We start from the raw sequence: 25478 nt of genomic DNA on the forward strand, positions 1-25478 counted from the left end.
TCCTGCTCAGGCAGTGCTAACACCGGCGTGGAAATCAACATCTGCTTGAGACTTGCAAAACTTGCCTCACACTCTTGTGACCACACAAACGGGACATCCTTCCCTGTAAGCTTAGTCATCGGCTGAGCCATACTCGCAGAACCCCGAACAAACCTCCTGTAGTAACCTGCTAACCCCAGGAAACTCCGAATCTCAGTGGCACTCTGCGGCCTCGGCCACTCCCTGATGGACTGAATCTTCTCTGGATCCACTGAAACTCCCTCAGCTGAAACAATATGACCCAAGAACCCCATCTCACGCTGCCAGAAACTGCACTTACTCAGCTTAGCAAACAACTTCTGCTCCCGCAGCTTCTCCAACACTGCTCTCAAATGTACTGCATGCTCCTCAGGACTCTTAGAATATACCATGATGTCGTCGATGAAAATGATGACTGACACGTCCAGAAACTCCTGGAACACGCTGTTCATCAATCTCATAAACGCAACTGGCGCGTTTGTCAACCCAAACGGCATCACCACAAACTCGTAGTGCCCATATCTCGTCCTGAAGGCTGTCTTCCTCACATCTGCCTCATGAATAGGAATCTGATGATATCCTGATGCCAAGTCGATCTTGGAGAACCAAGTAGCACCCCTCAACACATCCTCAAAGTCCTCCACAACCGGAATACCGCTAACCGTAGACTTCCCCACTGACTCTGGCATAGATATAGTAACCAGATAGGCCTCACAGCCCTTCTCGATCATCTTCCCTGCCTGAACGGTTGAGATCACGAGACTCCCCGAAGTCGGTCTAATACCCTGAAAAACCAACTTCCCTCCTGGACGCTCAAACTCCACTCTACCCCGATAGCAATCCAAATGCACCTTATACCGATGCAACCAATCCATACCAAGAATAACGTCATACAACTCCACTGGACTGATAAGCAAATCCGCTGGCCACGACTCTCCTGCGATCTGAATATCAACTCCTCCAGCTCGTCCAATAACCCTCAGGAACTTGCCTCCAGCAACTCTGACAACTCCTGAACGCTCTCCAGAATCCCCTCTGATCCCCGCACTCACGGCACACTCTGGAGTAATGAAGCTATGAGAAGCTCCAGAATCAAACATAACATGGGACTTAAACCCGCCCACCAACAAGGTCCCTACACAAACCTCATGTGTTGAGAACCTAACGCTTGACCACAAACAAAACAAATATAATATGAACTATTGGATTGACTAAGTTCGAATCTCAGAAGTTATACCTGTGATCGCTCCTGCACTAGTGCCACCGGGCTCCTGAGTCGACTACACCTGTGACGTCGGCTCAATCCAACCCACCGGCTGCACCCCGTGCTGCACACCCTGCTGCACCCCTGGCTGAGCTCCAGCCTGCAACACTGCTACTGCCCTCTGCTGCAACTTGGGACAACGAGCCTTGATGTACCCCGTCTCTCTGCAGTAGTAACACACTCGAGTATCTATCTGCGGCTCCGTCACCGCCCGCTGCTCTGTCACTGCCCGCTGCTCACCCCTCTGTGGACAGCTAGTCACCTTGTGGTCCCTGCTACCACACCCAAAGCATTTCGCACTCCCGTGCCTCGATCTCTGCATAACATCAAACTTCCTCTTCTGCCCCTGCGCAGGCTTGCCGCCCTTGCTAGGAACAGAAAGCGGCTGAAACTGCTGTGGCTGCACCAAAGAACAGACCACAACCACCTGTGACCTCAAGTCATCCTCTATCCCAGCTGAAACCTCAACCAACTCTGCTCTCGTAGCATAGCTCCTCACTCTGCACCGAGTCCTCAAATCATCCCGCAGAGCCAACAAAAACCTCCGCACCTGAGCCGCCTCTGGCTCCCATGCCCTGCCTGCATACCCCACAAGCCGACTGAACTCTGCATCCAGCTCCCGCACTGTACGGTCCCCCTGAGTCAAACCCAAGAACCGTGCCTCCATACGATCAAGAGCCTCTTGAGGAAAATACTTGGAGTTAAACTCCCCCACAAAATCTCCCCAAGACATACCCCTCTGCACCCTCCGTGCTGTCACCGACCTCCACCACACACGAGCATCTCCTGACAAGTAAAACACTGCCAGATCCACCCTGTACCGGTCGGGACACCTAAGCGAAAGGAAAATATCCTCCATCCGCTCTCTCCACTCATCCGCTACACTCGGATCGGTACCTCCTGAGAAATACCCTGCTCCCACATGCCGCAGCTGCTCCATCATCCGCACATACTGAGCATCCACAACCTCGGCCCCCGGCTGCACACCTGCCTGCATACCCGCCACAGGCTGCACCGCTGGACCCTGCCCACCATCCACGGGCGGCACTACCGGATCCTGTCCACCAACCACTGGCGGCACTACTGGATCCTGCCCACCAACCACTGGCGGCACAACTGCTGGAAGTCGCTGCAAAACCTGAGCTAGCAAGTCCATCAAGACATCCTCCCTGCCTGGAGCACCTCCTGCTGCAACCCCCACACCCGGGGCAACACCGTGACCGACACCGGGCCCATCCGCCCTGCCGTCACCCAAACCAGCCTGGTCTCCAGACACACTAGGATGAACCTGTGACTCCGCCACCTCCTCACTGGCCATGCTCTGGGTCACACTCACACTGGCCTCAGGAACCTGACCTCGTCCCCGACCCTGACCACGACCACGCCCACGACCACGACTGCGACCAACAGCATCCTCACCCCTAACCATCTGTATCATCCAAGAACAGAAGGCTAAGCAAACAATAATTCTAATACACAAAAACACAACTTACCGTGGAATCACAACACAGGCTCGAAGAGGATGTTCTAGGACTTCATGCCACACACAATTGACCAACCACACAATCAATCATAGCATGGAATCCTAAACATCAACAGCAAAAGCACAATGAACCCTAGTCCTAGAACCGTAAGGGCTCTGATACCAAAATGAAACAACCCTTCCCGTTTTTTTTTTATACCTTAAATTACTAGTGGTCCCATACCCACTAACATTCTAACAACAATCAATAACCGCGGATAACCAAATAAAACAATTCCATTAATCCAATAAAATTCCAACATAAATAATCCAGTAACCAATAACACCATAATCCAAACAAGGAAATAACCAAAAGCTAACATCCTACAATGTTCCAATGACTTAATCTAGCAACCTAACAACAGCTAGACCACATTCAATCAAGCCTCTAAAACATCCCTTCATCATCGCCTTGATTCCATGATCACACTTTGCCTTTACCTACACATAACAAGCAACAATTGAGATGCGTAAGTATTATCATAAATACTTAGTGAGGCCGTCCTCCCATCTACTGGGTTATACACACAAGCATATGAGACTCCCAAGTCAACAAGCAACAATAACACAATCAATACATCAAACCAGGAAAATAAGACTCGGCAGGTACTAGTGTCGACCGATGCTCAATCGGTGTCGACCGATGCTACAGAAACTGGTGCCGACCGATGCTGGAATGGTGCCGATCGATGCCCGAGACGGTGCCGATCGATGCTCCACAAAAGTGGTATCGATCGATGCCTCTTCTGCAGACACGATCTGCGCGAAAACTCAGCGACGAACTCCGATTCCAATCAACACAGAATCGACTCCAAACACGTCTAACCATCTCGGAATTCACTAGAAATCACAAATACAATGTACCCAAGCAAGCAAACAACACAAATAACAAGGAATCACACAAAAACAAAGGAGATCTCATGCTTAGATCAACCATGGTCAAGCACTCACCTCAAGAACAGGAAGATTGGATTGAGAAACGTGGAAAACAACACCTCCAGAAGCTCCCCCTTTGTTTCCAGCAACAGCTAACCCTCCTACAGCCTCAGATCTCTCCAAAAACTCCAAGAACAAACCCAGAAAGTCACAGAAACGTTTTCTCTCTTTTCTCTCTTTCTCTTTCTCTCAAAGGCGGTGACTACCGACAAAATAACACGACCTAGGGTCGTTTTCCCCTTTTACACACGATTTAGGGATTTTAATTGAACCAAACCGAACCAATCGGCAATTAAAACGAACCCGACCAAACCGGAACACATGGTGTCGATCGATGCCCCCAAGGGTGTCGATCGACACCCACACCAAAATTACAAAAATTGGTTCGCGGATGTTACACGTCCAAAGGCAAACTCCCTCTAGTCATCTTACCTCTGACAACCTTCTGCTCAAATGACTCACACCTTTTAGTATTCGACCTTACATACTGAATTGCATTACGAATGGCTGTAACTTTTCCCTTCATTTCATGCAAACCATCTTTGACAATCAGATTCATGATGTGGGCGCAACACCTCATGTGCATAAACTCTCCATCCATCACGAATGCATCATTATTCACTGACTTGAATTGCTTCTGAAACTTTAGGAGTGCACTTGTGTTTGCAGTTGCATTATCCACTGTGATTGTGAAGATCTTCTCTATCCCCCATTCAGCTAAACACTCCAACAGAACAGATGATATTGTCTTCCCTGTGTGATCCGTGACATATTTAAAACTGATAATCAACTTCTTTAGCTCCCAGTTCGCATCAACAAAATAAAGGGTGATCACCATATAGCTCGCACGAGTAACGTTTGCTAGCCAAATATCAGTTGTAAGAGACACTCGTTTTTTATTACCTGAAATCCACTTCTTGAGAGCTGCTTTCCTTCTCACAAACATTTCTACAATGTCTCTAGTAGCGGTTCTTCTTGAATGAGGCTTAAAGAGATGCATCTTACTGCAAAAGAGTCTCCAAGCTAATCCTTCGATGAATGCTAGTGGTAATTCTGCCAACACAAGCATCTCATTAGAAGCCTCTCTGAACACTTCCTCAGAAACTTTCCAGTTCTCATGATTTCCATCTTCCTTGATGATATGTTGAGATTGCCTCTGCTCCCATGCCTTATACTGCTTGCAAGTCAAATCCAGATGCTTCTTCAAGTTAGAGGTCCCAGATGTTGATGCACATCCCAATATTCGTTGACAATGATTACACTTGCATTTGTCCTTCAATTCCTTCACTCTCGTGAAGTGTTTCCAGACAGGGGACCTTGTAACCGGTTCCTTAGGCTGCTTAGGTGGTTTAGAAGTTGCTCCACTCTCTCCTGGAACAGCTTTTCTTTTTCCTCGATTAGTAGCAGGTGATATCAACTCTTCTTCGGCTTCTTCATTTTCTTGGTTTGGCAATGGTGAAGAATCCATCTACAAAATAGAAATAAGAATGAGCTTAAATCCATCAAACTCTTGTAGCTAACATAATATACAATATAAGAGTCAATCGATGAACTATGAGATTTGGTTTTACACATATATCAGACAAAGATATGAGACCGGTGTTACCATGTCTTAACAATATGATTATGCATAAGAGTTAGAAGATAACTAATGATAGTAAGCAAAAAAAAAAAAAAACAAGACTCGACTACAAAGACAACAAAACATATTTTGAACAGACGACAGAGAAGAAGTATATGTTTTACAAAACTCTAATGATGAAGCTCTAACTCTAATAACCAATCAATGACTCATGAATAATACAATTCTATATACAGTCTAAAGAATCAATCGATGAACTAAACAAAGACTACTTTAAATTATCAGCCAATTTCCAAATCGCAGTTAACTTAGCTAATCAACCTGAAACTTAGCATTGTTTAATAAAAATGGCAACTTAGCTAATCAATTCATCGATGGTTGTCCAAACAGAGACTAAACAAAGAATAAACAAAGACTACTTTACATAATCAATGATAGATTCCACACAAAACCAAATTGGTATGCAACATCTTTAACATAAGACCCGACTACAAAGAAAACAATTCATATGTTGAACAGACGACAGAGAGGAAGTATATGTTTTACAAAACTCTAATGATAAAACTCTAACTCTAAGAATCAATCGAAGAATCATGAACTAAACCAATTCTATATACAATCTAAAGAATCAATGATGAACTAAAGTACCAAACACTCATGGTTAAATGCATCAAACTCTCGAAAAAGAGACCCAAAGCATCTAATCCTCTAACTCTAAGAATAAACTAACACATCGAGATTCTTATCACTCAATCAATCAATGTACAAAATCAACATATGCAAATTCTTGTAAGTTCTAACAATGGACAATCAATCGATGAACTAAAGTATTAAACTCCAAATTTTAAACCAAACATCAAGATAAAAGTTGAACAGAACTGCATCTAGAACCAGCATCTCAAATCTCCCTAGCTGAACAGAACCGACATCTTTGATCTCCCAAAATTCTTAGTGAATCACTACCGTTGTTATCTTCTTGAATAAACCCAATGAATATCAAGTCTTAACACTACGAGAGAGTATCAACAAGCATGAGCTGTGTGTTCACACGAAAAACAATTAAAATGATAGACTTAGCTAATCATCCTGAAACTGAGCATTCTTTAATAAAAATGACATAATCAATGGCAAATTGCACACAAAACCAATAATCATAGTTATCTTATATGCTATGCAACAACTTTAACATTAGACCCGACTTCAAGCCAAACAAAACCTATATACAGTCTAAGAATCAAATCAATGAACAAAATTCACTAATCGATGGGACTCTATATACAATCTAAGAATCAATTGATGAATTAAAGTCACTTATCGATGGAGTTTACCTTTCAATGAGTCGTAGCCGTCTCTGAGATTGGAGAGTCAAGAGACGATGCAAAGAGGTTTAGAGAATCCAGATTAGCTTTGTAGATTAGTGTTACAGGATTTATAAAGAAGAAAAGAAAATCTTCCGCAAATATAGTTAGTGGAGAGTGGAAAGAGGAATTGATAAACACAGGATACTTCATCTTGTTCGCAACCTCAACGACTCAACTGATAAACATACAAATATTATTATTGATGTGTATACAAAGGATTGGATATAAATGGGTACAAATCGGGTATCGGGTAATACCCGACCCAAAGCGATACCCAGAAGTATGTACAATCAAAACCCATCTAGTATATTCTGCAAGATCCATATCCGATCCGAACCGAGGTTTTTCGGTTCGAATCCAATACGGGTATTTCTGGTCTGGTTTTTTGTCCAGGCCTATGCATGTTAAACAAAAACTATACATGTCGTGATTTTGTGTATTATGGTAAGTAGTACTGTCCATTGTGGTTGATAAAACCACTGGTCGTAATTGATGTGTTGCAATGTGTTACGTGTATCCTGTGTTGTATGATCATACACGATACATGGAACTGCGTATAGTAATTATTTGTGTTGGAAGTCGGTTGTAGTTAAATAACTTTTGTATGAAAGATTATTTCTGCGCAACAGAAAAATAGCAGATAAAGATGATGTAAGCTTAAGAAAAAAGAAACGAAAGATTATTCTTGAATACATTTAAATAGAATAAAGAAATGAAATAGTCAAAGTGAAAGGACGAAAGTAACAAATCTAGGTAAAAGAGACAAGTCAAGCATTCAAAAATGTGTTCATTAAATTAATTAGCAGTCAATAAATTAGTCATGATTGTTATTTTCGAGTAATATGTAATGGCAAAGAGGTCGTATACTCGTATGTTGGCTAGATTTTAGTTCATAGGTCGTACGTATCTGTAAATTAACCAAGCAATTCAAACTTGTAATCAGCTAAATAATTAAAAAATGAATATTGTCAATAACGTGTGTACATAAGAAACTAGGACCATGAAAGATGATAATAGGAAGATAACATAATTAAATTAGCCTTTTGCTCTATAAATATCGGCCATGAAACACGTTAGATGATCACAACATACCGCGACGAAAACAAAAATGAGTTCGAAAACATCACATATAGTTTCTTTTATGTTATCTATTCTCATTGTTATTCTTGTTTTTTCCTCTCAAAGTGGAGTCGTGGAGGCTACAAGTCGCAAACTAATTAGTAAGTATCTTTAAAATTATATATACTAGTAAAACCTTTTCTCACTCATTCGATTTGTGCATCTAAGCCAAATAGGCGCTCATCATGATTATGTAACTTAAACATAGCATAGGCTAACAGAGATTTTGAAATTGATGTTGCAGCAAGGGGAGCGCCCATCGTGTGGACTCGACCATCAAAGTCATGCGGAGCTTCTTATGCATCATGGTCTAAAAAACCTCGACGACCATGCAAACGTCCTCCAAGATATGTTCCAGTTTCTACTCAGTCGTCTCCATAAATCCCTTCTCGTTTTTGTGTAATATTGGAGTGTAGTGAAGTTTTCGAAATTCGAGGTTCATGTAAAAAAAATAATGTGAATTGTCTGATTTGTTTTCTTGTCTGAATAATGTACGAAATTAGTGTACAATGTAAGGTAAAATGATAAAATATATAACTATTTCTGATTTTTGTATTAATCAGTAGTAGCAAATTTCATGTTACTATGTGTTTTTTTTCTTTTTTTTTTGTCAAGCTGTTTTTTAAGTTCACATTACTTCAACAAGTTGAAAAAGTCATTCTCGTACCAAACCAAAGTACAACACACCCGTAGACTTTCGTATTTTAGAGTTTAGATCCAGTGTTTCGCACCCCACTCGAACCGGTCTCATCAAAACCAATCGTATGGACAAGAACCTCTCTTAAAAGAGTCTCTCTCATCTTACCATACACGTGTCCATCACCACCTCTCATAACAATCTCCTCACCTAACCTAACGGCGGCTTCAACCGTCTCCGCCGCACTACCATACGCCGAATCAACAATCCCCATCTCTACACCCTTCTCCGCCGTCACTTTCGCCGCCGTCAACATAACATCCCTCCTCGCCGCCGGAGAGCCAATCTTAGCCCTAATCACAGCCATAAACCACGCCGGAACTTTCAACTCAATATTCAACTCACTCATATACAAAAAACCTCTGTCACTACGCATCAACACATAGTCATGACTCATCGCTAATATACATCCCGCAGCGGAGGCGTGACCTGTGACGGCGGCGATGGTTGGCATAGGGAGAGATATGAGATCGGCGACTAAGGATCTGAGTTTTACGTCCATCAGAACAGAGAGAGATGGGTTTGTTTCGGCTAAAGCGAGATCGTAGCCGTTGGAGAAGAACTTACCATCTGACGTTGTGATGAGTACTGATTGTGAAGATGATTGATCTGAACGGATCTTGTTGATGGTGGAGCGGATGGAGTCGAGTAATGTTGGGTTGAGACGGTGTTCGCCGTCGCCGGTGAGTTTTAGTATGAAAAGCCGACCACGTTTCTCTAATGAACACATGATGTCTCTCTCTTTGTGACTGATTACAAATTAGTGATTATGTGTATTAGTATTAATAAACTGTTGTAAAACACTTGGTGGACTCTATCCAACCGGCCCATTATCAGTCCGTCCGTGCGCAGCCTCTCGACCACACTTGGTCGAGAGCCTTCGGCCCGTTAGTCGAAGCCTATTGGCGATAGCATTAGTATGTCGGTTTTACCTTAGGATTTGTAACACTATATATACTTGTTGTAACCTCAATTCCTATCAATAATAACCTAAGAGATTTACTCCCTAAACTCCCTAATTTACAACACGTTATCAGCACGATAGCCTCTCTCCCAAAACCCTAAAGCAGCCGCCTATTCTCCCTTACCCTAAAACCCTAAACCGACTTCCTGTTCTTACTTCCATCCGAGATCAAATCCTTCCTATTCGAAGATCCTCTTGTTCACAAGCAACCCTTAGCTTGTGATCAAAGTTCTCTCGACAGCTTGGTCGAGGTTTGCTGTTCGCGGTTCGTCGATCGGGGGTGAGTGCGAGAAGCTGTTCGCGGGAAGCAAGGAGCTGTTCGTGGGGAAGCTGTTCGTGGTTCGTGGTCAAGAGATATCTGAGGTCTTTAGCTCCCAGATCAATTCCAGTCAGAATCCTTGTGGTGTTAAGGTAAACAAAATTCAAACTTCTTAAAACCACATAATTGAATCTGGAACTATAAAAACTATTGAACCTTAAAATATCCAAGTAAACTAACAAACAAATTTAAGATCTATAATCCTATAAACTTTAAAATCTATTCACATAGGATTGTTAGGTTGTTTGTTAAATTGCACCAAATTATATCAAGCTTTAAAATTGTTGATTGACTGCTTGATTGTTGCATAAGAACCTAGAACTGATTTAGATTCATAAGGATCAGATTATTACAGATTGTTCTAGGAAATTAAAACTTGGATCATTCATGCATAAAATTGGACCATGTTTAGGTTATTATAAAATCGATTGCATGAATTATATTTTAGGATTGTTTAAACTGTTCTTGAGAAATTCAAGAAGAAAATTCCCTAGATCCTAAATTCATAAACTCGAAAATTTTAGAGTTGTTCTAGGATAATTTCCAAATTAAAATTATAGTAATTATCCTAAATTAATCCGATTAAATAAAACTTTTTCTAAGTTTCTATAAATTAAAACTTTAAATCGGAAATTAAAATATTAGTTAGGATAAGTTCCTAATTAAAATAGTAATTATCCAAATTCCTTAAAATCGAAAATATTTAATCCTAAATCAAATAGGAAATTATAAGATAAGGAAATCCTATCTAGGAATAAGGAAATTGTTGCATGCATATAGCTATTTAGTCTTGTTGTCTTGCATGCATGAATTTAAACCGAAAAACTATAAGAGGCAAGGCATGGTTTGGTCTCAAATACCGCATGACCTAAGGCATGGTTCGGTCTCAAATACCGCATGACCTGAAAATTATTTGTTGCATGGTTCGGTCTCAAATACCGCATGCTAACTGTCGGTTGTCTATATTTATGCAGATGGCACAAGTTAAAGAATTGGTCCATCCTGCTTTAAGAGCTTCGGGTGAGAACTACCTACAATGGAAGCTGGAAACCGAGATCCTTTTGAAGTCCAAGGACTTACATAGGTGTATCCAGCCGGATAACGAGTGTTCCGATATGGCAAGGTATAAGGCCACTCGCCATATACGACATCACCTTGAGGAAAGCCTTAAAAACCAGTACCTCATGGTAGAAGAACCACTCGAACTTTGGACAGCGCTGAAAAGCAGATTTGGATACCAGAAAATGGTACTCCTCCCAAAGATTCGATTGGAATGGGAAAACCTTAGGATCCACGACTTCAAAACCGTGGGTGAGTATAACTCAGAGCTTTTTAGGATTGTCTCTATCCTAAGGTTGTGTGGTACTGAGGTAACTGAGGATGAACTCCTAGAGAAGACCATCTCTACCTTTCACGCCGACAATATGATACTTCAACGTTTGTACCGTGAAAGAGGTTTTCGGACCTATGGAGCTCTCATCCCATGTCTACTGCTGGCTGAGCAGGGTAACAGGCTGAAAATGAAAACAGCCTCATTACCAGAAGCACCCAAGGCTGATTTACCCAAAGAACCCGATGAGACCAACCATATCTACAGAAAAAGACACTATGGCCAATATGGTCGTGGTGGCAGAAGATATGTTGGTCGCGGACACTACCATAGCAGCCGTTTCAATGCTTATGGCACAAGAGGCCATGGCCGTGGTGGTAAGGCCCATAGGCCCTTTAAGCCACGGTACTTAGCAAGACCGGCTTGCGAGAGATGTGGTATGTTTAATCATTGGGCTAAGTATTGCCGAACACCTACTCATCTCCTTGATAGATATCAAGGAGCTACAAGGTAGAATCAAAGGCCAAGCATGAGACCTCCGACTGCCTCAAAGATGTTGAATGAATTTCGAATTTATTTTGGTTTATTTTCTATGTTTTATGATTTAATTTCCTTTTTAATGTAATGGATAATTGCTTTGAATTAAATTCAATGGATTTTATTTTATAAACTATTAAAATCCAAAATTCTTGTCCTATTTATAGACGTGGCCGAGGACATGAGTGAATTAGTAGTGGATAGTGGCTCCAGCCACACCATACTAAAAGATAAGAGATATTTCATAAATCTTATAATGAAAAGTGCAAATGTTAATACAATTGCGGGTATAGCAAATCTTATAGAAGGCTACGGCCAAGCATACATATTGTTGCCTAACGGAACTCATATTGAGTTATGTGATGCTTTATACTCACCCAGCTCTAAGAGAAGCTTATTGAGCTTTAAAGACATAAGGTCAAATGGTTATCATATTGAAACCAAGGGTGAAGGATCTAAAGAGTTCCTCTACATTACAGAAAATGTGAAAGGACAAAAGAAGATCCTAGAGACTATACCTGCCTTAGCCTCTGGTCTATACCATGCTAAGATTAACATGATAGAAGCCAACTTGGCTAAGCACAAAATATACAAAGAAAGTTTCACTTTATGGCATGACCGGCTTGGCCATCCGGGAACTAACATGATGCGTAAATTGATAAAGAGTTCAAAAGGGCACAACCTTAAAGAAAGAAAAGTTCTCCCTAAGAATCTCACATGTGTGGCATGTGCACAAGGGAAACTTATTGTAAGACCTTCACCAGTAAAAGTCACAAGAGAGACTTTACATTTTCTGGAAAGGATACAAGGTGACATATGTGGGCCGATACACCCACCTAGTGGGACATTTCGATATTTCATGGTGATGATAGATGCATCAACCAGATGGTCCCACGTATGCTTGTTATCCACGAGAAACTTAGCATTTGCTAAGCTCTTAGCTCAAATCATTCGATTAAGAGCATATTTTCCAGACTTTCCACTTAAGACTATACGTCTAGATAATGCTGGTGAATTTACATCCCAAGCGTTTAATGATTACTGTATGTCCATGGGGGTGAGTGTGGAACATCCTGTGGCACATGTACATACACAAAACGGATTAGCTGAATCCTTCATTAAACGAATACAATTGATAGCTTGACCATTGTTAATGCAATCGAAGCTTCCTGTGTCGGCTTGGGGACACGCGGTCTTACACGCAGCAGAACTTATACGCATCAGGCCATCTAGTGAACACAAATATTCCCCATCCCAACTCCTATCGGATCAAGAGCCAGACTTATCCCAACTTAAGACATTTGGTTGTGCCGTTTATATACCAATTGCTCCACCACAGAGAACAAAGATGGGGCCACAGAGGAGAATGGGAATATATGTGGGGTATGAGTCTCCCACCATAATAAGGTATCTCGAGCCACTGACAGGAGACCTGTTCAAGGCCAGATACGCGGACTGTCAATTTATTGAGTCCGAATTCCCTATGCTAGGTGGGGAGACCAGCAAGCTGAGCAAAGAATTGACATGGAATCAAACATCCTTAGAATGGCAAGATCCTCGAACTATAGCATGTGATGCAGAAGTTCAGAAGATTATACATCTTCAACAGCTAGCTAATCAATTGCCAGATTCCTTTGCTGACCCGAAAAGAGTAACAAAATCGTACATACCAGCTTGCAATGCACCAGTACGTATTGATGTTCACAAGGAACACAATAATCAAGTTGCTACAGAGTCTATGCCACGTTTGAAACGGGGTAGACCATTAGGTTCCAAAGATAAGAATCCTCGGAAAACAAAGAGTGCAAAACAGACCGAGGCTAAGGGAATTCTAGAAAAGCCAGACGTTGTCACGGAAACTCCTACGGCACCAAATGAGGCTCAGGACGATGAACCTCAAGAGCCTGAAGGAGTTGACAACAATGAGATCTCGATAAACTATATAATGTCTGGAATACAATGGAACCGAAAAGATGTCGACATTGATGATATATTTGCATACAAGGTAGCACTTGAAATAAATGAGGATCATGAGCCCACATCTATACTAGAGTGTACACAAAGCAAAGATTGGCTTAAATGGAAAGAAGCCATAGATGTGGAGCTAAACTCTTTAAAGAAGAGAAGTGTGTTTGGTCCGACCTTAAGGATAACACTAGAAATTAAACCAGTTGGACACAAATGGGTCTTTGTAAGAAAGAGAAATGAGAGAAACGAGATTGTCAGATACAAGGCAAGGCTCGTAGCACAAGGATTCTCTCAAAGACCTGGCATAGATTATGAGGAGACATACTCCCCTGTGATGGATGCAACGACTTTTAGATATCTAATAAGTCTGGCCATAAGAGAAAGTTTAGATTTGCGGTTAATAGATGTTGTAACTGCATATCTATACGGTCCACTGGATAATAAAATTTATATGAGATTACCAGAGGGTATAGAACTCAAAGATAAGAATGGTTCTAGAGACCAATACTGCATAAGGCTAGACAAATCGCTTTATGGACTGAGACAGAGTGGTCGAATGTGGTATAACCGGCTAAGTGAATATTTAGCCAAAGAAGGTTATAGGAATGACCCGATCAGTCCTTGTATATTCATAAAGAAATTCGCGAATAAGGGATTTGTGATAATAGCAGTATATGTGGATGATTTAAACATCCTTGGAACCTCTGGGGAAATCGCCCAAACAGTAGGATATCTCAAAAGAGAATTTGAGATGAAAGACCTAGGCAAAACAAAATTCTGTTTGGGGTTACAGCTTGAGTACATAAACAATGGGATCCTTGTGCATCAAAAGGCATACACAGAAAAGGTACTCAAGAGATTTAACATGGAGCAAGCTCACTCATTGACTAGCCCAATGGTTGTGAGAAGTGTAGAAGTGGATAAAGATCCATTTGCTCCTAAGAAGGACAATGAAGAAATTCTTGGTCCTGAAGTGCCTTACCTCAGTGCTATAGGAGCATTAATGTTCTTGGCTAGCCACACTAGACCTGACATATGCTTCGCAGTAAACCTTCTGGCAAGATACAGTTCTTGTCCGACCATAAGGCACTGGAATGGTATAAAACATGTTATGCGTTACCTACAAGGAACGACAGACTTTGGTTTATTTTACACTAACCATAACAAAGAAGGTTTAGTTGGTTTTGCTGATGCAGGTTATCTGTCCGACCCACACAATGGTAAATCACAAACAGGTTATGTGTTTACACACTGTGGTATAGCGATCTCTTGGCGTTCTATGAAGCAGACTCTAGTAGCCACATCCTCAAATCACGCGGAGATCCTAGCCATGCATGAAGCCAGCCGTGAGTGTGTTTGGTTGCGGTCAATGACTCAACACATTCGGACAGACAGTGGCATGGACATAGACAAATCAGCAACGGTTATCTATGAAGACAATACAGCCTGTATCGCACAACTTAAAGAAGGTTACATCAAGGGAGATCGGACAAAGCACATCCTGCCAAAGTTCTTCTACACACATGAACTACAAAAGGCCGGAGAAGTTCAAGTGGTGCAAGTTCAGTCATGTGACAACTCAGCCGATCTCTTCACCAAGGCATTACCGACAACAACATTCAGGAAGCTCACGCACCAGATTGGAATGCGGAGGCTTAAGGACTTGGAGTGATGCTTGGAACAGGGGGAGCAATGTGTGCTGTACTCTTTTTCCTTCACTAAGGTTTTGTCCCAATGGGTTTTCCTGGTAAGGTTTTAATGAGGCAGCATCCCCTAAGCACATTGCATCGATCCCTTCCTCGCATAGGCACGGTTGTATCGTCCAAGGGGGAGTGTTGTAAAACACTTGGTGGACTCTATCCAACCGGCCCATTATCAGTCCGTCCGTGCGCAGCCTCTTGACCACACTTGGTCGAGAGCCTTCGGCCCGTTAGTCGAAGCCCATCGGCGATAGCATTAGTATGTCGGTTTTACCTTAGGACTTGTAACACTATATATACTTGTTGTAACCTCAATTCCTATCAATAATAACCTAAGAGATTTACTCCCTAAACTCCCTAATTTACAACATAAACATGTACTATTTAATTTGTCACGTTTGTTTTTAGACACGGGAAAGAAAAAATTTAGGTTTACCGGTTTTTTTTAATTTTAATACTGCATTTAAGAAAAAGTCTAAAAATGAAGAAAATGAATTTGAACTAGTATTTGACTTGCGGTATACCGCAGAAATATAATTTATAAAATTTAAAATTTATGTTGTATTTGTTTGTTATTTTTTTGTTATTGTTTAATTAATTTTTAGATTTTTCTAGTTATCAATATTCATTTGATTTACTGAGATGAATTTAATTTTTTATATATAACTTTATGTTTTTAAATAAAATGATTAAGTTTTATTGATTTTTAATATATATATTAAAATATTATTTAGGTTTTAACCCATGGTACAACGTATAATTGTGTTTTTTTATGTAGAACAATATAGAGATATGTCATAAGTAATTTCTTTTTATGTAAATACATATATAACGTGAGTAGAATATACTTTAGAACTCATATGACAATAATTTTAACCCTAGTCTGTACTATTGAATCACGTTTTATAGATTTTTCACTAATCAATAAAATAAAATAGATGATTTGGCTCGAAATAAAATAATTTGGTTAGAAATAATAGATATTTAAAATAAGTTCTTAAAATATGTTTATTTTAAACAATCACAATTAGATTAGTGAAATATATTTAAAATGATGAAAATTACCCTTTTGAAAAAAAAATATATTCTGAAGCTGTATATTGTTTCAGTTCTAATTGAAAATGTAAAATAGTCTGCTTTAATAAAACAAAACTAACGTTCCATATATGAATTATCACCAGACCCACGTTAGAAACACCATCATCACTTGTGATTTTTAAAAGCTTTCATTCTTATAATTAAAGATTTTCTCCTTCCTTTACTTCTTCCCGACCTCCTCTTCTAATTTTCTGCAGTTTTTTTATTATTATTTTTGTTCTTAATTCCATCGGTCCCTTAATCCCATTGGTCATCAACATCTCAGCACTTAATCGGGGATTAAGCTCCGATTTGGCCGAGTTTATAAGATTTTTCCAATCTCAGTTAGAAAGATAAATTTTTATAAGCTTTGGGTAAAAGTATTGCGTTTTCTCTCGATCTCAGTTACAAAGACTTATGATTTATTTTAAACCGTGGGTAAAAAAGATTATTTTTTCTCCAGTCTCAATCACAAAGACTAATGATTTTTGTATAAGTCGTTTGTAACTTGATCTTACACCAGCTTTGGTCTAAACTCAGACGCACAATATCCCCAAAAGAGAACATGACAAAATATCATTAATTTGATATTTTGTCTTGTGATCTCTCTTGGGTACTAAAGAAAACCAGGCCAAAGAAGGAAAAAAAAAGACGATTAACAACAAACGACAAACAAAAAATACACGAAAAAGAAAAGAAATTCACATAAACCTTCGTTTTGCATATATCTATCCGTTTTGAAAAAAAAAGTCCAAAAAAAACTAAAGCATTGAGAATAATGATATAGATTACCAATTCACCGATGACCATATTTATAGTGAGTAGAGAAAACTTTGGTGAGAAAGTATATGAAATCTTCTGAAATATCTTCAGACCTACACTTTTGAAAATAGTTGAGTAGAAATTAGAAATTAACTATGGAATATGCTGATAATATGCTATTATGTTTATGAACGTGAGAATATATTATCTATAGATTATTAATTGCAATTCAAAGTTGAAATCATATAATATAGAAATAATTAATTACTCTGTAATGTTAATTAATATGTTTCCAAAAATAAAAGGCAATTAGAAATACGGATCATTGATTATGTGATTTTTATGTCATGTTGTGTTTAATATATTCCTAAAGTTCTGAATTTATGGTATTTGGTTATTTATTTTGTCGATTTTGTGAGATATATTTTAGGAAACTAACTCATTTTGTCGATTTCACATAAATTGAGGGGGGGTTATTGGATGTATGATTTTGATGGATTTGGAAATCCAAACAAAAATCATGTGTTATTCAATCATTGATTTTAAAATACTTATCAAAATCATGTGTTATTGGTTCTGTCATTTACAAATACTTTTTAAAATCCCTTGTTATTCATTTAATGATTTGTTTTTGGATTTCAAATTCTACATTATGTTTTATATGGATTTGAATGGATTTGATAGTGTAAAATAGAATGATTGAAATCCAAGGATAAAACATGTTATTTCAAAATCCATCTATTTTGATTTCTAAAATTTACAATTACATATGGATTTAGAAATCACCTCTCCAATAACAGCCCCTGATTATAGTTTTTTTTGCAAATATGTAGAGAAATTTTGTAGATAAATTTTAAATAAGCAAAACTGAAGGGTAGAACCCAAAATGTACTTCAAAAATATATATAATGTATTTATTCTTGTTAAAGTTAAATATTTGGTAATATTGGTTTTCTAATAATTCAAAATTTGGGTTGTCATTTTTAGGAACTTTATTAATGTCAAAATAATTATGGGGATTGTAAATTTTTTGTTATAGAAAATTGATTATATCCTCTAAATTTGAGAGATTATATCATCTCTAAAGATAGTTTCGAATATTTTATGGGAATAAAATTTTAATGGGTAGAGTAGTTTTGGGAAAAATCAAAATGTATAGATATTGTCTAGATTTTATGCGAATAAACGTAACAAAATTGGTTTGATTTAAGATGTTTTAGGAAATGAGTTTCTGTTCAATTTTATTTTTGGAAACTGTTTAGGGATTAATCTTATAGAAAAAAATTTAATAAGCAAAACTTAAAAGGCATAACACAAAATGTACTTCAAAAATGTTAATATAGATATTAATTTGGCTTGTTTAGAAATTTGAATGATACATAGACACTAAAAAAGAATTCAAGGGTGTGACTTGTTAAGAAACAAATTGTGATCAAATTAATATTGTGAAGTAATATTTTCAAGAAGGGTGTAGAATTTTTATTTATTTATTTGGTGTGATTATTTGAGATTTAAGATATAATTTTTAGAGAAATTAAATACAGTCACACAAAAATATTTAAAATTACATATAAGTATAAATATCAATACATATGTCCTCTGAATTCAAGTGCAAATCCTCTAAATGCCTGACTATATAATCTATATGCCTATTTTTTTTTCTACAATTTTATTTGATTATCGTAGATATTAGATATTGTTTACATACAAACCCAAAAGTGGTTGGGTAAGTACTTTACATGCCAAATTATACATTTTAACATTAGCTTGATGAGATACCAGAATTAAAGAAAAAACCAGAAAACTAATTTTATCGTTTGAATTTTTCTAAGTAGGTGGAGAAACCTGGCCACCTGGCTAGAAAAAACACCATCTTCACTAAATTTGAGCAGTCGTTAACAAACACCACATCTCTCTTATTTGCTTCCATCATACATTTCATACCGGTATTTCCATTTCTGCGTGCAAAGACAATAAACTTCGACAGAGATTTGCAGCACCCATGGTCAGCGAGGAGTCGTCACTACAGGAACAATACCATCCTATACCTGCAAAAAGATTGCTCTTTTCAAAATCCATCAATAAAATATTTGTATCCGAGGAAATCTTGCAAAATAAAATAGATTATGATTATTTTAAAAAAGAATATAATTAATATTTATAGAACCGTAAATAGCTGGCCAAAAGTAAAAAGAGTACAAAATCTCATTATTATTTTTTACATTTAAAAATGACATACAAATACATGTGGTTGTGATATCGGATTGCACGTCTCAAATGAATTTCACTTTTTTTTTTTTTTCACATATTTGCTTCGAAATAGGTTTTCACTTTTCACAAATTTGGGAACTCGAATTGCGTTTTTCACGTCACCTGGCGGTTTTGACACCAAAATACAACAATTCAATGAAATCAAGCACATCTATTCTCGATTTTATTTCAACCGCAAAAACAGTAGTAATCGTATCGTCATTCTTCGACTGGGTGATATACATTTCACATTGTTTCGTCGTGGTAAATATAAAACTTCTTGAAGAAACCAGTAATGTTGAAAACAAAGAACCTCCTCCCTCTGAATATGAATTTTTTTCTCTTTTAGTTTCTAGAAATCAGAAATATTAATCATGAAATCTCGTCAGCTTCAGCATCTTGAAAACAAACAATCTCAAGACTTGGTAGTAGGCTCGTCTGTCTCGTCAGCTTCATCATCTTCGATCTCGCTCGCTAACTTCACTAAATCTTCCACCAGTATTTTGCCATCTATTGCAAAAACCCCAAGAAAACTTCCATCATACAATCCAACGCGAATAATCCGGAAAAAAAAAAGGAAGTTTAGAAGTTAACGCAATGGAAGAAATAGAATATAGAGTGTGACCTTTATCTTTAGAAAGATTCTGGATAAGCTCTTGGATTCCCTCTTTGCCCAATGTGTCCTTCAAGTACATCGCAGCCGATGCAACCTCATCTGGACTTACCTTTCCATCATAATCTCTGTACAAACAAAATTGAGGTGATTGATTGCCAAATCAGTCTAAGGCAAGAGGTAATATAAAGGATGGTTACACAGACCTGTCCAGGAGTCGCCAGCGGTTGCCAATCTTGTTATCCACATCATCAATTTCCTTTTCGAGTTTCTGGAGCATTGTCTCCACCTAAAGATAGAAGATATATGAAGAGATATATTAAAGAAAACACTACAGAGTTTGTGATTAAAAAAAATGAGAGAACTGTTGTTACCCTATCTAACAACCGAGAGGAAGTTTTATCGGCGATAGCTTTCTGAGCACTTCGGTCACTATCTTCTCGAGCAGCTAAATAAGCTTTCCTAGCCTCTTCCTCATCATCTGTACCACCTTTCTCTACCATGCTGTTGTATAGATCAACCTGTATATATGGAAAATATATTTACTCACATCAATCTAAGAAAGCAAGATAGAGCCTGGAAGAAAATGAAGAGAAACTACAAATATTTGAAGCCGATTTACCTCTTTTTTAACTAATTTTAAGAACTCCTCACGCTCCATGCTAACAGACTGGAATCCAAGTTAAAAGAAACAACAACCATTAACCCGTTTGATAACTTATGAAAACTCTGATAGTAAGCAAATGGGAGTGTGGTAAAGTGTCCATACAGATGCGGAAGCTAAAACTGCCAATGCACGGCTAAGCTCACAGAGCTGCTCATGCTTCTCCAGAGTTTTCGCTTTTGCCTGTTCATTAGCATCTTTAGCTGTAGAAGCCATCATCTCATCCAAAGCTACATCTTTCTGGCTTGAAGCAGACTCTTTCATCTTTGCCATTTCCTCCTCTTCTTCTTCCTCCTCCTCCTACATTCAACCGAATAAGAAGTAAGAGAATATTTTATGCATGAAAGGGAATTTCCAGACTTGATAAATGGGAAAGAAAACATAGTTGTCAAGCTTTGCTTGGTAGGGCATCAAAGATAAAAAAAACCTTGATTAACTCTTCTTGCATTTCTAGGTACTCCAACTTCCTCTTCCTTTCTGATACAGAATCTTCCGATGACAGAGCTGTAACCCCAACTGTGTCCACAACCTCATCTGGCAGAGAGGAGAGAGTAGCTTGAACAGCCTCTTCAGGCTTGAGTTTCCCAGCCATTGAGAATGATCTGTTAATACACACAGCAATATCATTTTCTAATCTTGTCGTATATAGTATTTATATCTACCGTAGTGCAATAGAAGATTACCTAGAGAGAATTAAGAGGGATGATGGTACTGAATGGTTGAGGGACAAATCCAGCCAGTCATTTAGCTGCAATGAAAGATTTACAGATCAGCAATCACCTCTATCTTTGATTTAACTTTTAGAACAAAAACCATACAAGATCTTTCGTCTTGTTCACAAAGAGTAAAACTTATTAACAACTCCACAAAGATTTATAAACGATAACCTGCTCTCTCATTTTTTCAACTGAACCTAATTGAAGCATTCCTCTGTATCTGCAAGCTTGGCGAAGTTCAGCTTCTGTGAGAGACTCCAAACCTTCAGCCTTGATCAACTTATCATCTTTTTTAATCCTACAAAGTCCAAAGAATGGCATTTCCCAATGATTATATGAGAAAGAAGAACATAAATTTAGATGAACGTATACTTTGCAATGAGTTCCTTGTGGAGTAAATTGATGCTCACAAAACTCTTACGATGCCACCAGAAACAGAGATAATTATTGTAGGACAGTAGGACTCATTGTCAGACATTTGAGAAATATGAGAAATGTTGAACTTACTCCTGTAATCTTTTCCGAAGCATATACCGTAAATATGCATCAGTTCCGAATGGGCTAATACCCATGTATTTGCACATATTTACCAATCGAGACCTGCAATAAGGAAGATAATATAAACAAAACAAACCAAGCCAGAAGCAGTATATTTACCAAGATATACAGTTTAGACTAATGCGTAACCTGTTAATGTTATCTAATGTAAGCTCATCATTGAAGAGCTTCGCAAAGCCTAAAATTTCATCATTTGAAACACCGACTCCTCTTCTAACCTGTGCAATTAATAACACAGCTATCAGTTCATCTAGAAGATTACCGAAGAAATTCAGTTGTGTAGAATAGCAAGGAAGATGAACCTTGTTCATAAATCCATCAAGATCTTCCGCAGTCTTTTTAATCTCTCCACTACGCGAGGTTTGGACTTCCTTTGCCATTTCCTTAACAGTATCTTGGAGAAACTTAGCATACTCCATTCTTGCATTCAGCCTTCTTTTCAGTGCCTCCTGAAAAAGAAACGTGAAGTTTTAATTAGCATGAAATATCAAACGAATTCATACTTTCCAGATCAATGTAAAGTGAGTATAAAATTAGTATGATCTGTATTTCTTTAGCATTAATAAGTATCACTTGGATTACAAAACAAAAGAGTATCACTTAGAGGTAGCCTCAATAATGATCACTGTGTAAACCAGTTTCAAACAAAACTAATTTCAGTATCCCGATATACGCCTTAGTTTAAACATGTTTAACTTTTACAGGGAACACAGATGTTAACCCGAGATTAAAATTTATAAAAGAACTTATACTACATCAAAGGGCAAAATAAAACAAACCAATAGAATATTTCCAGCACTAATTTGCCATAAGCTGAAAACAAAGGTAAATTTTGCTGTCCCATGATGAATATAGAAAGCCACCACTTAGGTAGAAACGACTCCTGACAGTCTTAGGCCAGTTACCAAAGAAGTAACTGGCAACACTAAAGTGCTGTAGTATTTGGTCTATGCAAATGTTCCTTCTGAACCTAAAGTGTACTACATTATCTTGGGGATGGAAGAGCAAAATATAGATGAAAATGTGGAAATATAGCTCCTCAAGTCTGTCCAATAGTCATGCAAAAGTTCCAGTACTCTAGTCGGTATATATAGAATAACCAGAAACATCTCACGATTACTTTTTCAGACAACTGAATTTGCAATACCAGTAAATAAAATGGATAAAACACTTATAAAGAACAGAGAAGCAATAAAATAGGGTTTAACAGTACCTCTTCTTTCATCTTATCCTGGAAAGTTGACGGCAGCATATTTGGGAACAACTTTAGAAATACCGGCAGCAAGAACTCCATGAATGGAACAATGATGAAAACTGCAACCGGGACTAATCTAAAAATGTCGGCAGTTGTTCGAGTGAGTTGCTGTCGTTCCCTCCTAGAGAGACCTTTTCCATTAGCAAGTTTAACAAGCAGCCTTACACTAATCCTGACGTCAGCCCAGAGCAACTTTGTTCCCAGCCAGTAGTGTTGCAGGGTAGATTTAAATTCATCTTTCCAATGGCGAAGCTTCTTGGCCCAATCTTCCCTGCGGAATAGTTCATACGTTAATAAATAACAATAGATAGCATTAAATCGCTCAAAAGCTATACAACATAGAAAACGCAGCCATACCTGCTCATTGATGCAATAGCTCTCAAAGCAGGACCTATTCCCAGAAGAAACGACCTCACACGCTGCATAATGGATATATCAGATTTTTGGGATTCTTCGAGTTTCATGGCTTTAGCTTTGGCTTTGGCCAAACTTAACCCCTCAACAGCTTCATCACACTCCTCGGGGGAAGCTTCTTTGGTTTGTGAGGTAACCTTTTCTTCCTTTTTATCATGGTCAGGCTTATTGGCCGTTGCTAGAGAGGAGTACATAGATTGTCGAACCAATCTATATCCCAAAGGGTAAGGGACTTGTAATTTTCCAACTCCATTACTAAAACTTGGAGACTGAAGCAATCTACTTCTATAAAAACCCTCCAACGACACAGTCGACTCTTTATTCTTGACATGTTTGAAATCAGAAGTAATCCCTCTAACGTTCTCATATCCTTGTTGTCCTAGCCGCTCAATGCTTGAAAGACAATGAATCGCAGGTAAACGTTCACTCAGAGATTTAACTACGTAACTCCTCCTTCGAAGCAACGCTCTTGAAGCCATATTTGCAGTAAAACGTGTAGATATATACAGTATGAACCAGCTACATACCAGCAACAAGCCAAATTCTATACCAATCTGCACAATGAGTATAAAGATATATCACTACATTGATGCTTAACCCAGATATATAGATCATTCAAAAACAGCCAAAAAAAACAATGAATAATTCAGATTTTTCAAATGGATTGATTCGTACATCATCACAAAGCTCAAACCAGAAAAAAAGTCCTAAATCCATTTTCTCGGCAAAGTCCTAGAACACCTAAAGATACTGTGAAATTCGCACTCGATACACTGGTTTGAAAACATATTATGAATACTAGCAGCAATCTGAAACACGATCCTTGGGTATTATTAATAAAACTGATCGCGACGAAATTAAGATGGTAACCAAAAAAATCAGAAACTTTAATCGGATGATGATAACGGAGACGACTTACATCTACAAAGAAGCAGGAGTGGAGAAGAAAGGGATCGATCAAACGTGGAAGATGATCTAAAATTAGTTAAGAGGAAACGAGCGTCAAACGAATTGTCGTCACTGAGTCGGAGAAGAAGAAGGAGGAGGATTCTTCAACGTGTTTCTTCTGCTGATTTTGACCGTTTTGTTTCGGGTCGGGTCCATACGGATCCGAAAATACTCATTCAATTATAATTCCAATATTGTATTACTAATAATAAATTAAAAAGAAATATCCTATAATAGCACTACTTTAGTTTTGTGTTCCAAAACTAGCACAGATGCTTATATATTCCAAATCTAGCATGAGTGAATATATTAAGTATTTAAACGAAATAACACAATTGTTTATTTAATAGCAAAAAAAATCAAACACACGATTTTTTTCCAGGGAAGCTTGAATCTTCCAAGTTGAGATCTTCATTTCCGATCTCAGATCTTTCAATTAAATGCTAAATTGATCGTCATAAGCTTCAATCAAATGATTTAATCAGAGTTTCATCGATTTCATTACCAATCGAATTCGGATTCGTTGCTCTGTTTGGTGTTGGTGATTTTAAGCAGCTACGAAGTAGAGAGACGAGACAGTTTAGTGTTGTTAGCTTAGTCTTCTACTCCAATGGTGAGATCGAGATCTCAAGGAACCACTAGGCGAGTGACTCCAACGCCTTTAGGTGACGTTGAGAAGCCGCTTCTCAACGGAGATCTCTACGTCGGAAGTTTCTCCGGCTTATTTTCAAGGAGCTCTCTCTTCCTATCAACATAAATTCAGTATGAGAATTGTTCATCTTCTTATGTATTTCTTTTCACCAATAGCAATGCCCTGAAAATTGGTTAGCTTTCTTCTATATGCTTTTGATTGATTGAACAAGGATTGTTGTTCGATAACGTTATTATGTCCATCTCTTCATTT

General features: G+C 38.5%; 3 protein-coding genes across 3 annotated transcripts; 1 reads left to right on the top strand and 2 right to left on the bottom strand.

Annotated features, from left to right (window-relative positions):
- Positions 1-8332: 8332 nt before the first annotated feature.
- LOC104787541 (enoyl-CoA delta isomerase 1, peroxisomal) lies at positions 8333-9504 on the bottom strand. The gene has a single exon (XM_010513146.3). The coding sequence runs from the start codon at positions 9227-9229 to the stop codon at positions 8507-8509; it is 723 nt and encodes a 240-aa protein (XP_010511448.2). The 5' UTR covers positions 9230-9504; the 3' UTR covers positions 8333-8506.
- A 1252-nt stretch (positions 9505-10756) lies between these two features.
- Positions 10757-11626, top strand: LOC147944526 (uncharacterized). The gene is made up of 2 exons (XM_087512626.1): positions 10757-10905; positions 11137-11626. The coding sequence occupies exons 1-2, from the start codon at positions 10757-10759 to the stop codon at positions 11624-11626; spliced, it is 639 nt and encodes a 212-aa protein (XP_087368752.1).
- A 7937-nt stretch (positions 11627-19563) lies between these two features.
- On the bottom strand, positions 19564-24893 carry LOC104787542 (uncharacterized). Its single transcript, XM_010513147.3, has 15 exons — positions 24546-24893; positions 23570-24180; positions 23171-23483; positions 22260-22406; positions 22087-22175; positions 21907-21999; positions 21571-21697; positions 21367-21431; positions 21111-21285; positions 20789-20983; positions 20642-20689; positions 20394-20540; positions 20226-20308; positions 20032-20147; positions 19564-19916 (listed from the first exon to the last, which is right to left on the bottom strand). The coding sequence occupies exons 2-15, from the start codon at positions 24103-24105 to the stop codon at positions 19822-19824; spliced, it is 2229 nt and encodes a 742-aa protein (XP_010511449.1). The 5' UTR covers positions 24106-24180; positions 24546-24893; the 3' UTR covers positions 19564-19821.
- Positions 24894-25478: the final 585 nt, after the last annotated feature.

The sequence above is a fragment of the Camelina sativa genome, chromosome 5 (assembly GCF_030686135.1).
Source record: "Camelina sativa cultivar CO46 ecotype springtype chromosome 5, ASM3068613v1".
Taxonomy (NCBI): Eukaryota; Viridiplantae; Streptophyta; class Magnoliopsida; order Brassicales; family Brassicaceae; genus Camelina; species Camelina sativa.